A 21,150-nucleotide genomic window follows, 5' to 3' on the forward strand; every position below is an offset into this window, starting at 1 on the left:
GTGAGGGTGGGGAGTTGGATGGGGTACAGTGTGTGTGAGGGTGGGGAGTTGGATGGGGTACAGTGTGTGTGAGGGTGGGGAGTTGGATGGGGTACAGTGTGTGTGAGGGTGAGGAGTTGGATGGGGTACAGTGTGTGTGAGGGTGGGGAGTTGGATGGGGTACAGTGTGTGTGTGAGGGTGGGGAGTTGGATGGGGTACAGTGTGTGTGAGGGTGGGGAGTTGGATGGGGTAGTGTGTGAGGGTGGGGAGTTGGATGGGGTACAGTGTGTGTGAGGGTGGGGAGTTGGATGGGGTACAGTGTGTGTGAGGGTGGGGAGTTGGATGGGGTACAGTGTGTGTGAGGGTGGGGAGTTGGATGGGGTACAGTGTGTGTGAGGGTGGGGAGTTGGATGGGGTACAGTGTGTGTGAGGGTGGGGAGTTGGATGGGGTACAGTGTGTGTGAGGGTGGGGAGGTGGATGGGGTAGAGTGTGTGTGAGGGTGGGGAGTTGAATGGGGTACAGTGTGTGTGAGGGTGGGGAGTTGGATGGGGTACAGTGTGTGTGAGGGTGGGGAGTTGGATGGGGTACAGTGTGTGTGTGAGGGTGGGGAGTTGGATGGGGTACAGTGTGTGTGAGGGTGGGGAGTTGGATGGGGTACAGTGTGTGAGGGTGGGGAGTTGGATGGGGTACAGTGTGTGTGAGGGTGGGGAGTTGGATGGGGTACAGTGTGTGTGAGGGTGGGGAGTTGGATGGGGTACAGTGTGTGTGAGGGTGGGGAGTTGGATGGGGTCCAGTGTGTGTGAGGGGGTGGGGAGTTGGATGGGGTACAGTGTGTGTGTGAGGGTGGGGAGTTGGATGGGGTACAGTGTGTGTGAGGGTGGGGAGTTGGATGGGGTAGTGTGTGAGGGTGGGGAGTTGGATGGGGTACAGTGTGTGTGAGGGTGGGGAGTTGGATGGGGTACAGTGTGTGTGAGGGTGGGGAGTTGGATGGGGTACAGTGTGTGTGAGGGTGGGGAGTTGGATGGGGTACAGTGTGTGTGAGGGTGGGGAGTTGGATGGGGTACAGTGTGTGTGAGGGTGGGGAGTTGGATGGGGTACAGTGTGTGTGAGGGTGGGGAGTTGGATGGGGTACAGTGTGTGTGAGGGTGGGGAGTTGGATGGGGTACAGTGTGAGAGGGTGGGGAGTTGGATGGGGTACAGTGTGTGTGAGGGTGGGGAGTTGGATGGGGTACAGTGTGTGTGAGGGTGGGGAGTTGGATGGGGTGCAGTGTGTGTGAGGGTGGGGAGGTGGATGGGGTAGAGTGTGTGTGAGGGTGGGGAGTTGGATGGGGTACAGTGTTTGTGAGGGTGGGGAGTTGGATGGGGTACAGTGTGTGTGAGGGTGGGGAGTTGAATGGGGTACAGTGTGTGTGAGGGTGGGGAGTTGGATGGGGTACAGTGTGTGTGAGGGTGGGGAGTTGGATGGGGTACAGTGTGTGTGAGGGTGGGGAGTTGGATGGGGTACAGTGTGTGTGAGGGTGGGGAGTTGGATGGGGTACAGTGTGTGTGAGGGTGGGGAGTTGGATGGGGTACAGTGTGTGTGAGGGTGGGGAGTTGGATGGGGTACAGTGTGTGTGAGGGTGGGGAGTTGGATGGGGTACAGTGTGTGTGTGAGGGTGGGGTTTTGGATTGGGTACAGTGTGTGTGAGGGTGGGGAGTTGGATGGGGTACAGTGTGTGTGAGGGTGGGGAGTTGGATGGGGTACAGTGTGTGAGGGTGGGGAGTTGGATGGGGTACAGTGTGTGTGAGGGTGGGGAGTTGGATGGGGTACAGTGTGTGTGAGGGTGGGGAGTTGGATGGGGTACAGTGTGTGTGAGGGTGGGGAGTTGGATGGGGTACAGTGTGTGAGGGTGGGGAGTTGGAGGGGGTACAGTGTGTGAGGGTGGGGAGTTGGAGGGGGTACAGTGTGTGTGAGGGTGGGGAGTTGGATGGGGTACAGTGTGTGTGAGGGTGGGGAGTTGGATGGGGTACAGTGTGTGTGAGGGGGTGGGGAGTTGGATGGGGTTCAGTGTGTGTGAGGGTGGGGAGTTGGATGGGGTACAGTGTGTGTGAGGGTGGGGAGTTGGATGGGGTAAAGTGTGTGAGGGTGGGGAGTTGCATGGGGTACAGTGTGTGTGAGGGTGGGGTGTTGGATGGGGTACAGTGTGTGTGAGGGTGGGGAGTTGGATGGGGTACAGTGTGTGTGAGGGTGGGGAGTTGGATGGGGTACAGTGTGTGTGTGCGGGTGGGGAGTTGGATGGGGTACAGTGTGTGTGTGCGGGTGGGGAGTTGGATGGGGTACAGTGTGTGTGAGGGTGGGGATTTGGATGGGGTACAGTGTTTGTGAGGGTGGGGCGTTGGATGGGGTACAGTGTGTGTGAGGGTGGGGAGTTGGATGGGGTACAGTGTGTGTGAGGGTGGGGAGCTGGATGGGGTACAGTGTGTGTGAGGGTGGGGAGTTGGATGGGGTACAGTGTGTGTGAGGGTGGGGAGTTGGTTGGGGTACAGTGTGTGTGTGAGGGTGGGGAGTTGGATGGGGTACAGTGTGTGTGAGGGTGGGGAGTTGGATGGGGTACAGTGTGTGTGTGAGGGTGGGGAGTTGGATGCGGGACAGTGTGTGAGGGTGGGGAGTTGGATGGGGTACAGTGTGTGTGAGGTGGGGAGTTGGTTGGGGTACAGTGTGTGTGAGGGGGTGGGGAGTTGGATGGGGTACAGTGTGTGTGAGGGTGGGGAGTTGGATGGGGTACAGTGTGTGTGAGGGTGGGGAGTTGGATGGGGTACAGTGTGTGAGGGTGGGGAGTTGGATGGGGTACAGTGTGTGTGAGGGTGGGGAGTTGGATGGGGTACAGTGTGTGTGAGGGGGTGGGGAGTTGGATGGGGTACAGTGTGTGTGAGGGTGGGGAGTTGAATGGGGTACAGTGTGTGAGGGTGGGGAGTTGGATGGGGTACAGTGTGTGTGAGGGTGGGGAGTTGGATGGGGTACAGTGTGTGTGAGGGTGGGGTGTTGGATGGGGTACAGTGTGTGTGAGAGAGTGGGGAGTTGGATGGGGTACAGTGTGTGTGAGGGTGGGGAGTTGGATGGGGTACAGTGTGTGTGAGGGTGGGGAGTTGGATGGGGTACAGTGTGTGTGTGAGGGTGTGGAGTTGGATGGGGTACAGTGTGTGTGAGGGTGGGGAGTTGGATGGGGTACAGTGTGTGTGAGGGTGGGGAGTTGGATGGGGTACAGTGTGTGTGAGGGTGGGGAGTTGGATGGGGTACAGTGTGTATGAGGGTGGGGAGTTGGATGGGGTACAGTGTGTGTGAGGGTGGGGAGTTGGATGGGGTACAGTGTGTGTGAGGGTGGGGAGTTGGATGGGGTACAGTGTGTGTGAGGGTGGGGAGTTGGATGGGGTACAGTGTGTGTGTGAGGGTGGGGAGTTGGATGGGGTACAGTGGGTGTGAGGGTGGGGAGTTGGATGGGGTACAGTGTGTGTGAGGGTGGGGAGTTGGATGGGGTACAGTGTGTGTGAGGGTGGGGAGTTGGATGGAGTACAGTGTGTGTGAGGGTGGGGAGCTGGATGGGGTACAGTGTGTGTGAGGGTGGGGAGTTGGATGGGGTATAGTGTGTGTGAGGTGGGGAGTTGGATGGGGTACAGTGTGTGTGAGGGTGGGGAGTTGGATGGGGTATAGTGTGTGTGAGGTGGGGAGTTGGATGGGGTACAGTGTGTGTGAGGGTGGGGAGTTGGATGGGGTACAGTGTGTGTGAGGTGGGGAGTTGGATGGGGTACAGTGTGTGTGAGGGTGGGGAGTTGGATGGGGTACAGTGTGTGAAATGTTGGGGAGTTGGATGGGGTACAGTGTGTGTGAGGGTGGGGAGTTGGATGGGGTACAGTGTGTGTGAGGGTGGGGAGTTGGATGAGGTACAGTGTGTGTGAGGGTGGGGAGTTGGATGGGGTACAGTGTGTGTGAGGGTGGGGAGTTGGATGAGGTACAGTGTGTGTGAGGGTGGGGAGTTGGATGGGGTACAGTGTGTGCAAGGTTGGGGAGTTGGATGGGGTACAGTGTGTGTGAAAGGTTGGGGAGTTGGATGGGGTACAGTGTGTGTGAGGATGGGGAGTTGGATGGGGTACAGTGTGTGTGAGGGTGGGGAGTTGGATGAGGTACAGTGTGTGTGAGGTGGGGAGTTGGATGAGGTACAGTGTGTGTGAGGGTGGGGAGTTGGATGAGGTACAGTGTGTGTGAGGGTGGGGAGTTGGATGGGGTACAGTGTGTGTGAGGATGGGGAGTTGGATGGGGTACAGTGTGTGTGAGGGTGGGGAGTTGGATGAGGTACAGTGTGTGTGAGGTGGGGAGTTGGATGAGGTACAGTGTGTGTGAGGGTGGGGAGTTGGATGAGGTACAGTGTGTGTGAGGGTGGGGAGTTGGATGGGGTACAGTGTGTGTGAGGGTGGGGAGTTGGATGGGGTACAGTGTGTGTGAGGGCGGGGAGTTGGATGAGGTACAGTGTGTGCAAGGTTGGGGAGTTGGATGGGGTACAGTGTGTGTGAGGGTGGGGAGTTGGATGGGGTACAGTGTGTGTGAGGGTGGGGAGTTGGATGAGGTACAGTGTGTGTGAAAGGTTGGGGAGTTGGATGGGGTACAGTGTGTGTGAGGGTGGGGAGCTGGATGGGGTACAGTGTGTGTGAGGGTGGGGAGTTGGATGAGGTACAGTGTGTGTGAGGGTGGGGAGTTGGATGGGGTACAGTGTGTGCAAGGTTGGGGAGTTGGATGGGGTACAGTGTGTGTGAAAGGTTGGGGAGTTGGATGGGGTACAGTGTGTGTGAGGGTGGGGAGTTGGATGGGGTACAGTGTGTGTGAGGGTGGGGAGTTGGATGGGGTACAGTGTGTGTGAGGGTGGGGAGTTGGATGGGGTACAGTGTGTGTGAGGGTGGGGAGCTGGATGGGGTACAGTGTGTGTGAGGGTGGGGAGTTGGATGAGGTACAGTGTGTGTGAGGGTGGGGAGTTGGATGGGGTACAGTGTGTGTGAGGGTGGGGAGTTGGATGGGGTACAGTGTGTGTGAGGGTGGGGAGTTGGATGGGGTACAGTGTGTGTGAGGGTGGGGAGTTGGATGGGGTACAGTGTGTGTGTGAGGGTGGGGAGCTGGATGGGGTACAGTGTGTGTGAGGGTGGGGAGTTGGATGGGGTACAGTGTGTGTGAAAGGTTGGGGAGTTGGATGGGGTACAGTGTGTGTGAAAGGTTGGGGAGTTGGATGGGGTACAGTGTGTGTGAAAGGTTGGGGAGTTGGATGGGGTACAGTGTGTGCAAGGTTGGGGAGTTGGATGGGGTACAGTGTGTGTGAAAGGTTGGGGAGTTGGATGAGGTACAGTGTGTGTGAGGGTGGGGAGTTGGATGGGGTACAGTGTGTGTGAGGGTGGGGAGTTGGATGGGGTACAGTGTGTGTGAGGGTGGGGAGTTGGATGGGGTACAGTGTGTGTGAGGGTGGGGAGTTGGATGGGGTACAGTGTGTGTGTGAGGGTGGGGAGCTGGATGGGGTACAGTGTGTGTGAGGGTGGGGAGTTGGATGGGGTACAGTGTGTGTGAAAGGTTGGGGAGTTGGATGGGGTACAGTGTGTGTGAAAGGTTGGGGAGTTGGATGGGGTACAGTGTGTGTGAAAGGTTGGGGAGTTGGATGAGGTACAGTGTGTGTGAGGGTGGGGAGTTGGATGGGGTACAGTGTGTGTGAGGGTGGGGAGTTGGATGGGGTACAGTGTGTGTGAGGGTGGGGAGTTGGATGGGGTACAGTGTGTGTGAGGGTGGGGAGTTGGATGGGGTACAGTGTGTGTGTGAGGGTGGGGAGCTGGGTGGGGTACAGTGTGTGTGAGGGTGGGGAGTTGGATGGGGTACAGTGTGTGTGAAAGGTTGGGGAGTTGGATGGGGTACAGTGTGTGTGAGGGTGGGGAGTTGGATGGGGTACAGTGTGTGTGTGAGGGTGGGGAGCTGGATGGGGTACAGTGTGTGTGAGGGTGGGGAGTTGGATGGGGTACAGTGTGTGTGAGGGTGGGGAGCTGGATGGGGTACAGTGTGTGTGAGGGTGGGGAGTTGGATGGGGTACAGTGTGTGTGAAAGGTTGGGGAGTTGGATGGGGTACAGTGTGTGTGAAAGGTTGGGGAGTTGGATGGGGTACAGTGTGTGTGAAAGGTTGGGGAGTTGGATGGGGTACAGTGTGTGTGAGGGTGGGGAGCTGGATGGGGTACAGTGTGTGTGAGGGTGGGGAGTTGGATGGGGTACAGTGTGTGTGAAAGGTTGGGGAGTTGGATGGGGTACAGTGTGTGTGAAAGGTTGGGGAGTTGGATGGGGTACAGTGTGTGTGAAAGGTTGGGGAGTTGGATGGGGTACAGTGTGTGCAAGGTTGGGGAGTTGGATGGGGTACAGTGTGTGTGAGGGTGGGGAGTTGGATGGGGTACAGTGTGTGTGAGGGTGGGGAGTTGGATGGGGTACAGTGTGTGTGAGGGTGGGGAGTTGGATGGGGTACAGTGTGTGTGAGGGTGGGGAGTTGGATGGGGTACAGTGTGTGCAAGGTTGGGGAGTTGGATGGGGTACAGTGTGTGAGGGTGGGGAGTTGGATGGGGTACAGTGTGTGTGAGGGTGGGGAGTTGGATGGGGTACAGTGTGTGTGAGGGTGGGGAGTTGGATGGGGTACAGTGTGTGCAAGGTTGGGGAGTTGGATGGGGTACAGTGTGTGCAAGGTTGGGGAGTTGGATGGGGTACAGTGTGTGTGAAAGGTTGGGGAGTTGGATGGGGTACAGTGTGTGTGAGGGTGGGGAGTTGGATGGGGTACAGTGTGTGTGAAAGGTTGGGGAGTTGGATGGGGTACAGTGTGTGTGAGGGTGGGGAGTTGGATGGGGTACAGTGTGTGTGAAAGGTTGGGGAGTTGGATGGGGTACAGTGTGTGTGAGGGTGGGGAGTTGGATGGGGTACAGTGTGTGTGAGGGTGGGGAGTTGGATGGGGTACAGTGTGTGCAAGGTTGGGGAGTTGGATGGGGTACAGTGTGTGTGAAAGGTTGGGGAGTTGGATGGGGTACAGTGTGTGTGAGGGTGGGGAGTTGGATGGGGTACAGTGTGTGCAAGGTTGGGGAGTTGGATGGGGTACAGTGTGTGTGAAAGGTTGGGGAGTTGGATGGGGTACAGTGTGTGTGAGGGTGGGGAGTTGGATGGGGTACAGTGTGTGTGAAAGGTTGGGGAGTTGGATGGGGTACAGTGTGTGAAAGGTTGGGGAGTTGGATGGGGTACAGTGTGTGTGAAAGGTTGGGGAGTTGGATGGGGTACAGTGTGTGAAAGGTTGGGGAGTTGGATGGGGTACAGTTTGTAAAGCGGTGGTAAGTTGGTTTTCTGAAGCTGTGTCATGGCTGTGTGGAGCACTGTGGGTCAGAGGATCTGGGGCATAACTGATGACTCACCCTTGCCATAACCATCCTTATATGATACACAGAAGGTTCAGGAGGCGACTCATGTTTGAGCTCCCATTCATCTCTTTTTCTCTCACTGTTTTCCATGGTATTCAGTACCAGCAGGAGGCCCAGAATGAGTATGAAGCAAGCATGAAGCCCTTGCCGCAAGAGATGGTGGAGCTGTGCAAGACCATCATCGCCAACAAGTTCACCCTGGAGCTGGAGGGGCTGCAGGATGAAGGGAAAGATCCAGTGGAATCAAAGGCACGTGAACTGCCACTGACCGATGAGCTGGTGGAGAACCCGCCGCTCAGCGCAACTAATGAGCCCAAGGACTGTCTGGAAGATTTTACCGCTGAGTTATAACTTAGCAACGAGCCACCAGCGACACTGGCAGACCCTGCACCAGAGATGGTCCGTACTGAGTGGCTGCACTGGCTCTGGGTCGTGACCAGCAGAGAGATGGGTTCAGCAGCTGCTCTCAGTACTTTACTCTGGTGTAAAGGGGCATGTGCTCATTCGTAGATTTGTATGGTAGTTTGCAGGAGATGGCATAGTCTCACTTGTTGGGGTGCACACATCCATTCAGAGATTGGCAGAGGTTAAGGGTGGGTTCTCGGAAAAATGCTTCCTATTTCTGTGCTTTTTCTGACATTGCCTTTTCCATATTTACAGGCCTCTATTGTAAAGACTCGGATTCAATCAGTAACCCTTCGTGTGCCAGGGGGCTCTGTTCTTCTTTTTCCCTAACACTAACGCATTGACACTAGTGATATTACAGTAAGACCATGCAGATTAGTAATAACATTATTAATGTCATATTACAATAGAGATCAGAAAATTAATAAAGTAGAAAGTTATGACAACCATTTCTGTTGTGCTTGTCACCTCTTTCCCTCTCCTCACTTCCTCTCTTTTCATTCCAGTCACGGGATCGGGACTGATGGGAGAGATCTTTCAGAGAGTGGGCACAGGGGAGATGGGCCGAATGGCTCCTTCTGTGCTCTAAAATTTAGTGATTTGATGAAACTTTAAAGTGTGTGCAACAGGCTGTCTTTTTTTGGGTTCATTAGTCAGTCAATTTCCTTTGTATCCTATCCATAAAGTGAAACTATTTCCACTTATTCTTAAAACATTAATTTATTGAAGGGGTTTTCTGCTTTGCATTTCTAGATCACAGGGTGATTTTTTCAGACATTATCGGTAAATGCTAACATGCAGCAGCTTGATGACAGGCCTCTTGGACCCTCTCCACAGGGTGTGTCCCTGGGGTACAAGTGTGTATCATTGAAGATTTATTGGACAGGAATGGGGTGTTCACTGCAGCAGGCTCTGTTAAACAAGCACGTTGTACTAGAAAGGCTGGACTACATGTAGATGCTGGGATGGGGATAAGGCCTTTGTGGCACCCTCTGGTTATAAACGTTCTAGAATAGGCAGCTCTCTCCAAATCAGTTTGCTACGGTTCTGTAGAGACTGTTAGTTGTGATTTGTGTAGAAAATTATTTGCTTTAAAATGATTTAGACTGCAGTTTGAGTGAATAACACCTGCAGATGCTTTTGACAATAAAAGTCTGATTATTCCCTGCTTCTGATGCGTGTTTTTTGATATGAAAGTCTTTGTTGATTTACTAAATTACACATTGCAGCCTCGAATGGGCCGGCTAGGGGTGAGCTCACATCTTTCGCCAGCAGATTGAATGATCTGAAACTTGGGATTCAGCACTAACTGACACCATCTGACCTACCTAGTTCAGAATTATTAGTGTTAATGGTGTAGTTGATGGACGGGGGGGGAGGGGGTCAAATTACAAGCATGAATGGGACATGTCAGTGACATCATCAAGCATCGATCAATGGGGATGGGGAAGGGCAATGTTCCTTTTGTCAATCTGACTTCAGCTGGGGATGTTCTGCTCTGACCATGGTTGATCTAATACTAGAGATGGTGGGAGTGAAATTAGTCTTCGGCAGTAGTGCAAATCGGCAGCTCATTTCACACTGCGGGCCTTTTTCTCTTCTATTGAAGGCAGTGGAAAATAAAATCAGGCACGGTGTAACACGGGCTGCCCATTTCCCACTACTGAGGAAGACCAATTTCACCCCCAATGTTACTCTGAGGCTCAGAGACACCATAGTTCTTCCCCAGAGGAGTTTTTTTTTAATGTTATTTACTCTCGGGATGTGGGCGTCGCTGCCAGGACCCCATTTATTGCCCATCCCTAGTTACCCTTGAGAAGGTGATGGTGGGCCTTCTCCATGAACCACTGCAGTCCTTGTGGTGATGGTCTTTCCATATTGACCCAGCGACGATGAAGGAAGGGCGATATATATCCAAGTCAGGATGGTGTGTGACTTGGAACGGAAGTTGGCGGTGTTGCCACGACATTGCTGCTGTTGTGCTTCTCGGTTGTGGGACTGGGAGATGCTGACAAAGTAAACCTAGTGACATGCTGCAATGCATCCTGTGAATCGTTCATACAGCAACCACAAAGAGTCAGTAGTGGCAGGGGCTACAATCAAGCAAATTGCTCTGTCCTGGATGGTGTCGAGGTTCTTGCGACTGCACCCAACCAGGCGAGTGGGGAGTATTCCAGCAAAGACTTGAACCTTGTAGATGGTGAAGGAGCTTTGCGGGAACAGGAGATGAGCCACACATCCCAGAGTATCCAGCCTCTGCCATGCTCTTGATATGGCTTCTGGTCAATGGTGACTCTCAAAATGTCGATGGTGGAGGGCTTAGTGATGGTGGTGCCATTGAAGGTTGGGGAGGTGGCTGGGCTTTCTCTTGTTGGAGATGGTCATTACCTGGCACTTATATGGCACGAATGTACCTGCCACTTGTTAGTTCAAGCCTGGATGTTATCCATGTTCTGCTGTGGGTTGGCATGGGCTGCTTCATTATTAGAGAAGTTGTGAATGACGATGAACACTGTGGAATTGTTTACTCTTGAGAGGAAGAGAAGGTAATTGATAAAGCAGCTGAAGATAGTTTGCCAAGGAGGCTTCCCTGAGAAGCTCCTGCAGCGATATCCTGGGACTGCGATGATTGGCCTCCAACAACAAAAACCATCTTCCTGTGTGTCAGGTATGACTCCAACCACTGGAGGATTTCCCGTTGGACACTGATCGTCCCTCCTCCCGCCCGCGGAGTGTCGGTGTGAGATGCTAATGGTCAATATGTCGGGGATCATCAATGGCCAAAAGGATCCACCATCTTTATAAACCTTTAGAAATCACATGTTAGGCCTCAGCTAGAATTGTAGAATGACAGCACAGAAGGAGGCCATTCGGCTTATCGTGCCTGTGCCAGCTCTTTGGTAGAGCTCTACAATTAATCCCACGCCCTTGCTGTTTCCCCATAACCCTGTATGTTTTTCTCTTTAAGTATTTATCTAATTCCCCTTTGAATGTTACTATTGAATCTGCTTCCACCACCCTTTCAGGCAGTGCATTCCAGATCACAACAACTTGCCATGGAAAAAAATGTTTCCTCATGTCGCCTCTGGTTCTTTTGCCAATCGCCTTAAATCTGTGTCCTCTGGTTACTGACCCTTCTGCCACTGGAAATAGTTTCTCCTTATTTATTCTATCAAAACCGTTCATGATTTTGAACACCTCTATCAAATCTCCTCTTAACCATCTCTGCTCTAAGGAGAACAACCCCAGCTTCTCCACATAACTGAAGTCCCTCATCTCTGCTACCATTCTAGTAAATCTCCTCTGCACCCTGTCTTCCTAAAGTGTGGTGCCCAGAATTGAACACAATACTCCAGCTGAGGCCTAACCAGTGTTTTATAAAGGTTCTATTCCTCTATTAATTAAGCCAAGGATCTCATCTGCTTTTTTAACAGCCTTCTCAACTTGTCCTGCCACCTTCACCGATTTGTGTACGTACACCCCCAGGTCTCTCTGTTCCTGCACCCCCTTTAAAATTGTACCCTTTAGTTCATATTGTCTCTCCTCGTTCTTTCTACCAAAATGTATCATTTCACACTTTTCTGCGTTAAATTTCATCTGCCATGTGATTGCCCATTTTACTAGTCAGTCTATGTCCTCCTGAAATAACAACAGAAAACACTGGGAACACTCAGCAGGCCAGGCAGCGTCCATGGAGAGAGAAACAGAGTCAACGTTTCAGGTCGGTGACTTTTTGTCAGAACTGGAAAAAAGCAGGAAGCAGGTTTAGGGGCTGGGAAAAGGGGGAGGGGATGAAACAAAAGGGAAGGTCAGTGATAGGATAGAAAGCAGGAGAGATTAAGAGATATTGAGAGACATTGAGAGATATTCAAGGCGAGAGGAGGTGGTAATGGGACAGATTAAGGAACAAAGGATGGCTCTAGATGGGGTGTGAATTGCGCTGGCAGAATGAAGGACAGCTGCCATGTGGGAGGGAAGAAGAGAAAAGAAGAAAATATATATGTGTGATAGTGGCCGAGGTTATGATCTGAAATTGTTGAACTCTATGCTGCGTCCAGAGGGCTGTAGAATGCCTAATCGAAAGATGAGGTGCTGTTCCCCGAGCTTGTCCTATGTCCTCCTGAAGTCTGTTACTATCCTCCTCATTGCTTACTACATTTCCAAGTTTCGCATCATCTGCAAACTTTGAAATTATGCTCCATATACCCAAGTCCAGGCCATTAATATAGATCAGAAAGAGCAGTGGTCCTAATACCGACCCCTGGGGAACACTATTATATACTTCCCTCCAGTCTGAAAAACAACCGTTCACCACTACTCTCTGCTTTCTGTCCCATAGCCAATTTTGTATCTGCGCTGCCACTGCCCCTTTAATCCCATGGGCTTTAATTTTGCTAAGGAGTCTATTTGTGGTATTTTGTCAAATGCCATTTGAAAGTCCATATGCACAACATCAATCCTCTCTGTTACTTCATCAGAAAACTCAATCAAGTTAGTCAAATATGATTTGCCTTTAACAAATCCATGCTAGTTTTCATTAATTAACCCATATTTTTCCAAGTGCCAATTCATTTTGTCCCGGATTAATGTCTCTAAAAGTTCCCCACCAACGACGTTAGGCTGACTGGCCGGTAGTTGCCGGGTTTATCCCTCTCCCCTTCTTTAAACAGGGATATAACATTTGCAATCCTCCAGTGCTCTGGCACCACCCCCATATCCAAGGAGGATTGGAAGATTGTGGCCAGAGCCTCTGCAATTTGCACCCTTACTTCCCTCAACCTCGGATGCATCCCATCGGGACTGGGAGATTTTTCTACTTTGAGTGCCGCCAACCTTTTTAGTACCTCCTCTTTATCTATTTTTAGCCATTCCAATTCCAATAATTCCTCCTCTTTGAAAGTAGAGTCAAATAGTAAAAGGATAGTCAAAAGAAAGGTTTGGCAACTAGTGGGCAGTGAGGATGACATTAGTGTCACCAATTAAAATCAAAGTACTGATACTTTGAAGTGCCCCCTTTTTACAGGTGCAAACAATAAATTCCAAATGATAAATAAAACAATGGAAACGTACTAAATGAAATCATGATATTATTCCCTGTGTCTACAATGCACTCCAGTCGCTCCGGTGCCCACCGGTCGCCTTCCTTTTGACTATCCAGTGTCAGCTGTGGCTCAGTGGGTAGCACTCTCTAGGTGGGAGGGGCTAGGAGTGAGCAGGTGTTGCTGGTTGCCTGATTGCTGCAGGGAGTTGGAGTGAGCTTGTAAAAAGTTGGTGGTGTTTTTTTTTCAGGTTTTAGGGCCTTTTTGGCCCATAAACAGCAGCCAGATGGCTGCTGAGGGATCTGGAGTGCTGGGCCCCTCAGAGGATAGTGTTCCCAAGATTAATTTAATCAGGGGAGAAACTGTGGTTGGAAGGGAAAGAAAAAGGCCCAAAGATTTGGGCCGGGGCCCCAGGAGGTTTGGAAAAGAAAACACGGTGGTGGTTCAGTGCGAGGATAAGGAGATGCAAGCTTGGGATATTGGGACATGAGGACTGTGGCGAGGGAAGCTGCTTTGCCTGCCGACCAAAGCCGAATGTTGGGTTCGAGGTGACGGTCAGTGGCTGAGAGGAGGTAGAAAGACTTTTACTCAGTCTGAAAGTTGGTGATAAGTTCTTGGAGGTATCTCTGCTATATTCTGAAGAGGTGATGGTCTCATTCTTAAACTTGCCAGTTTATATTGAGGACAATGTGCTAATAAAAAAGTTGGAGTCGTGGGACATTAAAATTTGCTCAGCAATAAAGGAGGTACTACCAGGAACACGGGTAGCAGATGGAACCCGTTACGTAAAGGTGCGGCTCCCAGAGGGGGTGAGGTCATTACCGTACAGCATGAAATTTGAGACACTGGAAGGAGTGCAGTACTTCCGAGTACTGCATGATAGCCAAGTGAAGGTTTGTTATGAGAGCAAAATACTGCGGATGATGGAAATCCGAAATAACAACAGAAAATGCTGGAAAAACTCAGCAGGCCAGGCAGCATCCGTGGAGAGAGAAATAGAGTCAACGTTTCGAGTCAAACTCTTTGTCAAGATTATTGTCTTGGACACGACCATCTTGTAAGAAACTGTCCGGACTTGTACTGTTATAATTACGGCGAGTCTGGACACATCGCTCGGAGCTGCAAGGCTGTGAGGTGTGTCACAAAGGCTCCACCCGCTGTGAGTGTGAGGCAGAAGGAAGCTCTATGAGTGACGAGGAGATGGGAGAAGGAGCAGGAGGTGTGAGTGGAATGGCCGGAGGAGCGGAGCAGTCAGAGGACACAGCTGGTAAATTGAAGGAGAAAAGAGCGCAGGAAGAGGCAGAAAATTGTGGAGCAAAGAACAGGATGGAGATGGTGAAAAACACACCAAGTACAGTGGAAAAGGTTGGTGATAAGGCAGAGGGCAGCACAGGTTGAGGGCAGACTTGAGCCATAATACGGTTCAGCTCTCCCTAAAGAATCTGGTGTCCGCGGGGGGGGGAGAGGAGGTGGGAGCGGGGTGCGGAGTAAATGTAAGTACTCCAAAGGAAGATGGGGAGTCGGACATCTCGGTGAGCAGGAGGGGGTAAGACAAGGAGAGGATGCAAGAGGCAGGAGCCTTAAAGGGGCAGCAGGACAGGAGCGGCGAGACAAAGACGCCAGAAGGGAGCAATATAGGTGTGCCATTGTACCAGAGAGAGAAGGATCAGGGAGCACGGGTCAGCGGTGGAGATGAGGTCAAAGGGAGCGGCACTGTTGGAGAAACCGCGTTAGCAGGAAAACTCTCTATGGGAGATGATGTATCTGACAGGGAGCAGGATTATGTATCTGACGGGGAGCAGGCACAGAAGGTTACAGAAGAGCTTGAGAGTGAGGAATTAGAGGGGGATAGAGACATGGAAGTGGGGGGTGGGGTGGCACCATGTGGAAAGGGAAAGGTTAGTGAGGGGCAGAAGGAGGGAGAAAGGGCAGCTCCTTGGCCCAAACTTAATGCAAGGAAGAAGCTGAAACAGCAGGGAAGGTTCAAACAGGAGGTGAAAAAGAGTCGGAGGCTGCAGGAAAAAGCAACAGCTGGCCGAAAAGTTGGGAAGGAGCATGAGAGGAGGGAAGGGCCAGAGATTAAATGATGGGGAGATTATCAGGCATACTTCCCTTCTTCGGAGCCATGATTACATTGGTCTCGATTAATGTGAATGGACTGAGAGGTGAGAAGAAATTGCAGCAGTTGTTGCAGGGTTTTAAAGGCACGGACTTGTTGTGTCTGCAAGAAACCTTTTGGGATGAGGATATCCTAGAAAGAGTTCAGAAGGTTTGGAAGGGAGAGGTGTTTGCAAGTTGTGCAAACAATTACCGTAGAGGGGTGGCTGTTTTGGCGAGTCCGTCCATAAAAGAGAATGTTGCCTTGGTGGACAAGGACATCGAGGGGAGATTTTTATGGCTAAGGGTAAAAATGGAGGAATTTAATTGCAATCTCTTTAATACCTATGCACCGAATGACCATTGCAAGCGTCGCGAGTTTTTTCGGGGGTTATTCACTGAAGTGGCAGAGGTGGAAAATCCTTGTATAGTGGGGGATTTTAATGTATTTTTTATCTCGGATGGACATTTCAGCCCAGATGACCATTAAGGATGATAACTCCAGAGGGATGATTGTAAAAATGATGGCAAATTTAAATTTGAGAGACTTATGGAGGGACCGGAACCCCATAAAAAGGGAGTTCTCCAGAGCAGGTTGAGTGGGTGATGTTTTAAAACAGAGCCGAATAGATTTTGTGTTAATGCGGGAAGGGTTAAGTTCTGAGGTGATGGAGATTTATTATAAAAAAGTATTTTTTAGTGACCACTCGGCTTTGGTTCTTAGAATTAGGAACAGCAGAGTTAAGATCGGTTCAGGGGTGTGGATTTTAAACAATCAATACCTGAAAGAAATTGCTTATAAAGAAGGGATTTTAAATATAATAAAGAATGCTCGGAAGGAACCCTTTGGTCTTGAAAGAAAGAAGAGTTTGGTGGGACAATTTCAAATATGAGGTAAAAGTTTTTTTGGTACGTTATGGGAAAGAGAGAGCGGCAGCTAACCGGCATTGAGAAGAGAATATAAACAAAAGGTTTACGGATGTCTGTAAAGCAGTTGACGGATGGGATAAGGGAGCTGAGACTAAGTTCTGGGTGTTAAAGGAAGAGTGGGAATTATTGCAAGCTGAAAAATGCAAGTGGGCCATTCTCCGTGCAAAGGCTAGAGATGCATTGGAGGGCGAAAGATGTACTAGATATTTTCTAGAGCAAGAGAAGCTGCGACAGAGATTATCATTAATTGGAGAGTTGAAAGTTGGAGAGAAGATCATTCATGAAAGTGGGGAGATTTTAGAGGTGGCTAGCAGCTTTTATCAAGAGTTATATACAAAAGAAGACATTTCCAATTTGGTGATGGAGAAGTTTAGTGCTTTTATTGAAGAGGGTTTAAAGGAGGATGACAGAGGCATGTGTGACAAAGAAGTAGGATTAGCGGAAATAAAAGTAGCAACAAGTGGAATGAAGGGGGGGAAAAGCCCAGCGTCCGATGGACTAAGTGCAGAATTTTATTAAGAATTTTTCGAGATTTTAAGTCCATTGATCTTAGAAGTTTTTAAGGAAATTAAAATTGAGGGAAGCCTGGCCCCATCTATGAGGAGAGGTGTCATAAGCTTAGCTTATAAAAATAAAGGGGATAGAAGGGATCTGAAGAATTGGAGGCCCATCACATTAATAAATGTGGATTATAAGATCTTGGTGAGGGCTATGGCAAATCGTATGAAGGAGGTGTTGCCGCAGATAGTTTTGCCCTCTCAGTCCTATCGCAGACTCTGTGGTCTCAATCCGAGATGCGATAGAGCTCATGGAAGAGAGTGGGAGGGAGGCTTATGTATTAAAGATAGATCAAGAGAAAGCTTTTGATAGGGTCTCTCATGAGTTTTTATTGAAGGTTTTGGAAGCATTTGGTTTCGGGGAAAATTTCATTGAGTGGATAAGGATTTTTTATTCAAACATATTTAGCTGTGTTAAATGTAATGGTTTTTTATCCAAGTATTTTCCAATACAGAGGTCGGTGAGACAGGGTTGTCCCGTGTCCCCATTGTTGTACACATTGGTAGCAGAACCATTAGGTTACATGATGGGAAAGAAACAAGGTGTAGTTGGTGTAATGATATCAGCAAATAGAGATGGTATTTGCCTGTTCGATTATGATGCCTTAATAGCATGTTTGTGTGTATTGATTGCTTGTGCCTGACCAGCAGAGGGCATGTGACCGAGAGAAGCAAGGCAGAGAGTTTAGTTTCGGTTTCGTTCTAGATGCATCACAGCATCGTGTCTCCTGTAAAAGCTGTATAAAAGAGTTGAACAGACTTTAGATTAAAACTCATTCTCTTTCATAAATGTCTCATCATTGAACCCACAAAGAAATCAATACATGGTGTCAGAAGTGATTGAAAGAGATGAAGAGAAAAAATAAATAAATCTGAAGTTAAATCAGCTCTCCACAAATTAGCAAGCCAAAAGAGAACATCGTTGCTTACCATTGGAGAATAGCAAACGAAGTGAAAAAATGGAAGGATTACACCCACCGGCGACGCTTCAGTTAACAGTTAATGTGGCTGAAAATTGGAGGAGGTTCAAACAACGTTTGGGGTTGTATTTATCAGCAATCGGAGCTGACGAGAAAGGTGATAAAATGAAATCGTCAATGTTCTTACATGTCGTGGGTGATGAAGTGCTGGAGGTGTATAATAACTTCACATTCGCTGCTGATGGAGACAAAATGAAGCTAGATAAAATAATGGAACAGTTTGAGGCCTACTGCATACCTAAACGTAACGTGACGTTTGAGAGGCACAGATTTTTCACGTGTACAGAAAACGGGTGAGACTATTGATCAGTATGTGACTGAACTGAGAAACAGAAGCAAATCATGTGAATTTGGGGGACTGACAGACTCGCTGATAAAAGACAGACTGGTGTGTGGTATTCCAGATAATGGTCTAAGGGAAGGACTGCTAAGAGAGCAAGATCTAGACCTGGGAAAAGCCATAGCACTGTGTAGGGCTACAGAGACTGTGAAGTTGCAGGCAAAGGAGCTGTTCAGTGACAATAGCTGCAACGTGGATGCAGTGAGTAAGAACGGACACAAACCGTTTAACAAAAAGAGCGCCAATGTGAAAGAGGCGTGGCCAGCGAACGAAAATGAAAGAGACAATCGAAAGTCATGTAGTCGATGCGGTACACAGCATCCACCAAAAGAGTGTCCTGCATATGGTAAAAAATGCAATAGTTGCAACAAAAACAATCATTATGCTCGTTGCTGCAAGAACCAAGCGCAACAAAGCAAGGTCCGTGCAGTAGATGAAAGCGACATAGAGGAGTTCAATGTAGATGTTGTGTCTGAAGACAAAAAAGAAGAAAGAGACTGGATGTTGACACTAAAAGTGAATGACATACACATTCCATTTAAATTGGATACTGGAGCACAAGTTAATGTGATATCAGAGACTGATTTTAAGAGAATTAGACCCAGACCAAAGATACATGGAATAAAAGTGAAAGTGACAGGATACTCAGGTACTGATGTACCAGTGAAAGGAAGATGCATTGTCAAAGTAACACACAAGGACAGAGAGCACACGCTAGCATTAATCGTGGTGCCAAAGGATGTGCAAGCCATACTAGGTTTAAAAGCCTGTGAGAGACTGAACCTGGTAAAGAGAGTCCTCGTTGTGGAAAGCGAAGGAGAGACAGTCTATGATGAACTGAATGTTGCGTACACACTGGGTAAGCTGATGTATACAGCAGACACGTTGTCCAGAGCTGTTGACCCAGGAGAGCCCGCAAACACAGTGAAAAGACTGATGTACAAGGCAAAAGACAGTGGAACTGACTTCTACCAAAGCATGCTTGTATACCGCACAACGCCGCTCGAGTGTGGTAGGTCACCAGCCCAACTCCTGATGGGACGTCGGCTAAGGTCAAACCTACCCATCCCGGAGAACCTCCTGAAAACAAAAGAGGGGGAGAAAGTGAGGAAGTTCAAAGAACAACAGAAAGAAAAGCAAAAGTACTACTATGACAGAGGAACACAAAACCTACCTGAACTCCACACTGGTGACCAAGTAAGGTTCAAAGACAAAACAAACACATGGACTCAGAAGGGGACTGTCCTGAGTGAAGTTCAACCAAGATCATACACCATTCAGACAGATGAGGGTGCTGTGCTGAGAAGAAATCGTCGAGATCTTCTCATGGGACCAGCCACAGCAGGTCAAGAGACTGATACTGTTGAACAACCTGATCACACAGCTGAGAACCAATCATCTGAGGCAACAACTCAGATTCAAGGACAATCAACCAGAAAATCCTCAAGACACGTGAAGCCTCCTGAGAGACTCATTGAGCAAATTTAAGGACTATTGTTATAGAAGGAAGTAATGTTATCTTATTCTTTCTTCAAGTTCTAGTGTATTGGCATATTTCATGTGAACACACAAAGCAAGGTTAAAAAACCTTGATCATGATAATGATAATGTAAGTTCATTAAGTGTTACAGTTAAAATGCAGATTAATACAAAGAAAACATGTTGTTAGTTAAAAGTAAAATACTTTTGTTTTAAGGAAAGGAGATGTAATGATATCAGCAAATAGAGATGTTATTTGCCTGTTCGATTATGATACCTTAATAGCATGATTGCATGTATTGATTGCTTGTGCCTGACCAGCAGAGGGCATGTGACCGAGAGAAGCAAGGCAGTTAGTTTAGTTTCGTTCTAGATGCATCACTAGCATAATGGTGTCTCCTGAATGCTGTATAAAGAGTTGAACAGACTTTAGATTAAAACTCATTCTCTTTCATAAATGTCTCATCATTGAACCCACAAAGAAATCAATACAGTTGGGATTGCGGTTCCCAGTTCTGGGCTGGTATTTGTTAAGTCTGTGAATTATTTAGTTAATTAAGACACAGACTAATGAGTAACAATAAAAACAGGTCTTTACTGGTTGGAGGTAGGGACTATACTGAATACAAGATTACTGCACAGTGCTTATATACCGGTGTGTTCACCCCCGGTATTACGTCTACAGCAGCCTGAGAAAGTAGTACATCTCTTAAGGTGGAACAGGCTTAAGCTCTCTTAAGGTGGAACAGGTTACATACACAACACTCCTCCCTTCTTAGCTTTATAGTCATCCCCCCCATTTAACATAACGTAATAACATATATACATATATAACTTCATGTTTAACGTAACATATCACAGATTCAGTCTCTGCGGAAAACAGTTCACAGATTCAATCTCTGTGGTGTAGTCGGTTCACGTTACTCATTCAATAGTCCTTTCATGGATTTAACAGCTTGAACTTCCGAACTGATTTGGCTCCGTTCGGAGGGACCACGTGTGTGATCTGGTAGAGGTGATAATGGTTCAGATGGGTCATCTTCTGTTTTTACTTTTCCTTTTCTGCTTCTTGGAGACTCTCTGGGCTCCATTGTCAGCTGCCACAGCTGCCAGCTGCATGCGCAGTTCCTCCTTCTCTTCCTCCTGTTTCCGTCGTAGAGCCAGCTTCTCCCGATGTTCCGTAGACTTTTGGTGCTCCTCCATGATTTCTGCACTTTGGGAGTCGAAGTTACAAGCTGGGCAGGACAGGACATCGTAATATTCGGTGTCGTCCACCAGGTCATGGTAATATTCGGTGTCGTCCTGAGCTAGACCAGTGAGAGGGTCGTCTATTTCCTCCATACCCAGCTGGACGTTAGCCAGCTCTTGTTCCAAATCCAGACATCTTTCCCATTTCAGAGTCTTGTCCCTCAGCATATGAAGGAGTTGGCTGACCGTTAACTCTTCTGACACCAGATTATGGCACGCACCTTCAGAACCTGAATCAGCTTTGATTCGTTCGGCCTCCTCGCGCAGATGGTTGGTGTGCTCCTGCTCCATTTTCTCCATCAGTTGCTTCTGTTGACTTTCCAGATTCTCCCACTCTGTAACAAAGAACTTTTTTATTTCATTCATCTCTTGCTCAAAACGGCAAATCATTTGTTCTAATTGCTGTTGTAGTTTGAAATGGAGTTGAGTTCGAGCCCAGTGTCCCTCAAAAATGTGCATATCAGTAGACTTGACAGACTCAGAATTCTCTGTTAAACTATGTTGTTGTTGCTCAGTGGAATTCTGTGCTGAAACTTTGTCTTTTGCACATGGGTTGGTCTTACCATCATCAGTTCTAGAGTCTGGGCTGATTATCTGCACCGAGTTCTCACTCTTTATGGCTTTTAGCGAATGCCAGTCCATATTTATGTT

General features: G+C 49.0%; 1 protein-coding gene across 1 annotated transcript in view; it reads left to right on the plus strand.

Moving 5' to 3' along the window:
* Nucleotides 1–8,997, plus strand: part of LOC147109716 (1-phosphatidylinositol 4,5-bisphosphate phosphodiesterase beta-2-like) — a 195,988-nt gene extending 186,991 nt beyond the window's left edge. Inside the window, exon 23 of the mRNA XM_086003833.1 lies at nt 7,524–8,997. Coding sequence (XP_085859959.1) covers nt 7,524–7,775 — 252 coding nt within the window. The 3' untranslated portion in view covers nt 7,776–8,997. The remainder of the gene's footprint in view (nt 1–7,523) is intronic.
* Nucleotides 8,998–21,150: the final 12,153 nt, after the last annotated feature.

Source organism: Somniosus microcephalus, chromosome 12 (assembly GCF_052327205.1).
Source record: "Somniosus microcephalus isolate GS21.2 chromosome 12, FLI_Smic_1.0, whole genome shotgun sequence".
NCBI lineage: Eukaryota > Metazoa > Chordata > Chondrichthyes > Squaliformes > Somniosidae > Somniosus > Somniosus microcephalus.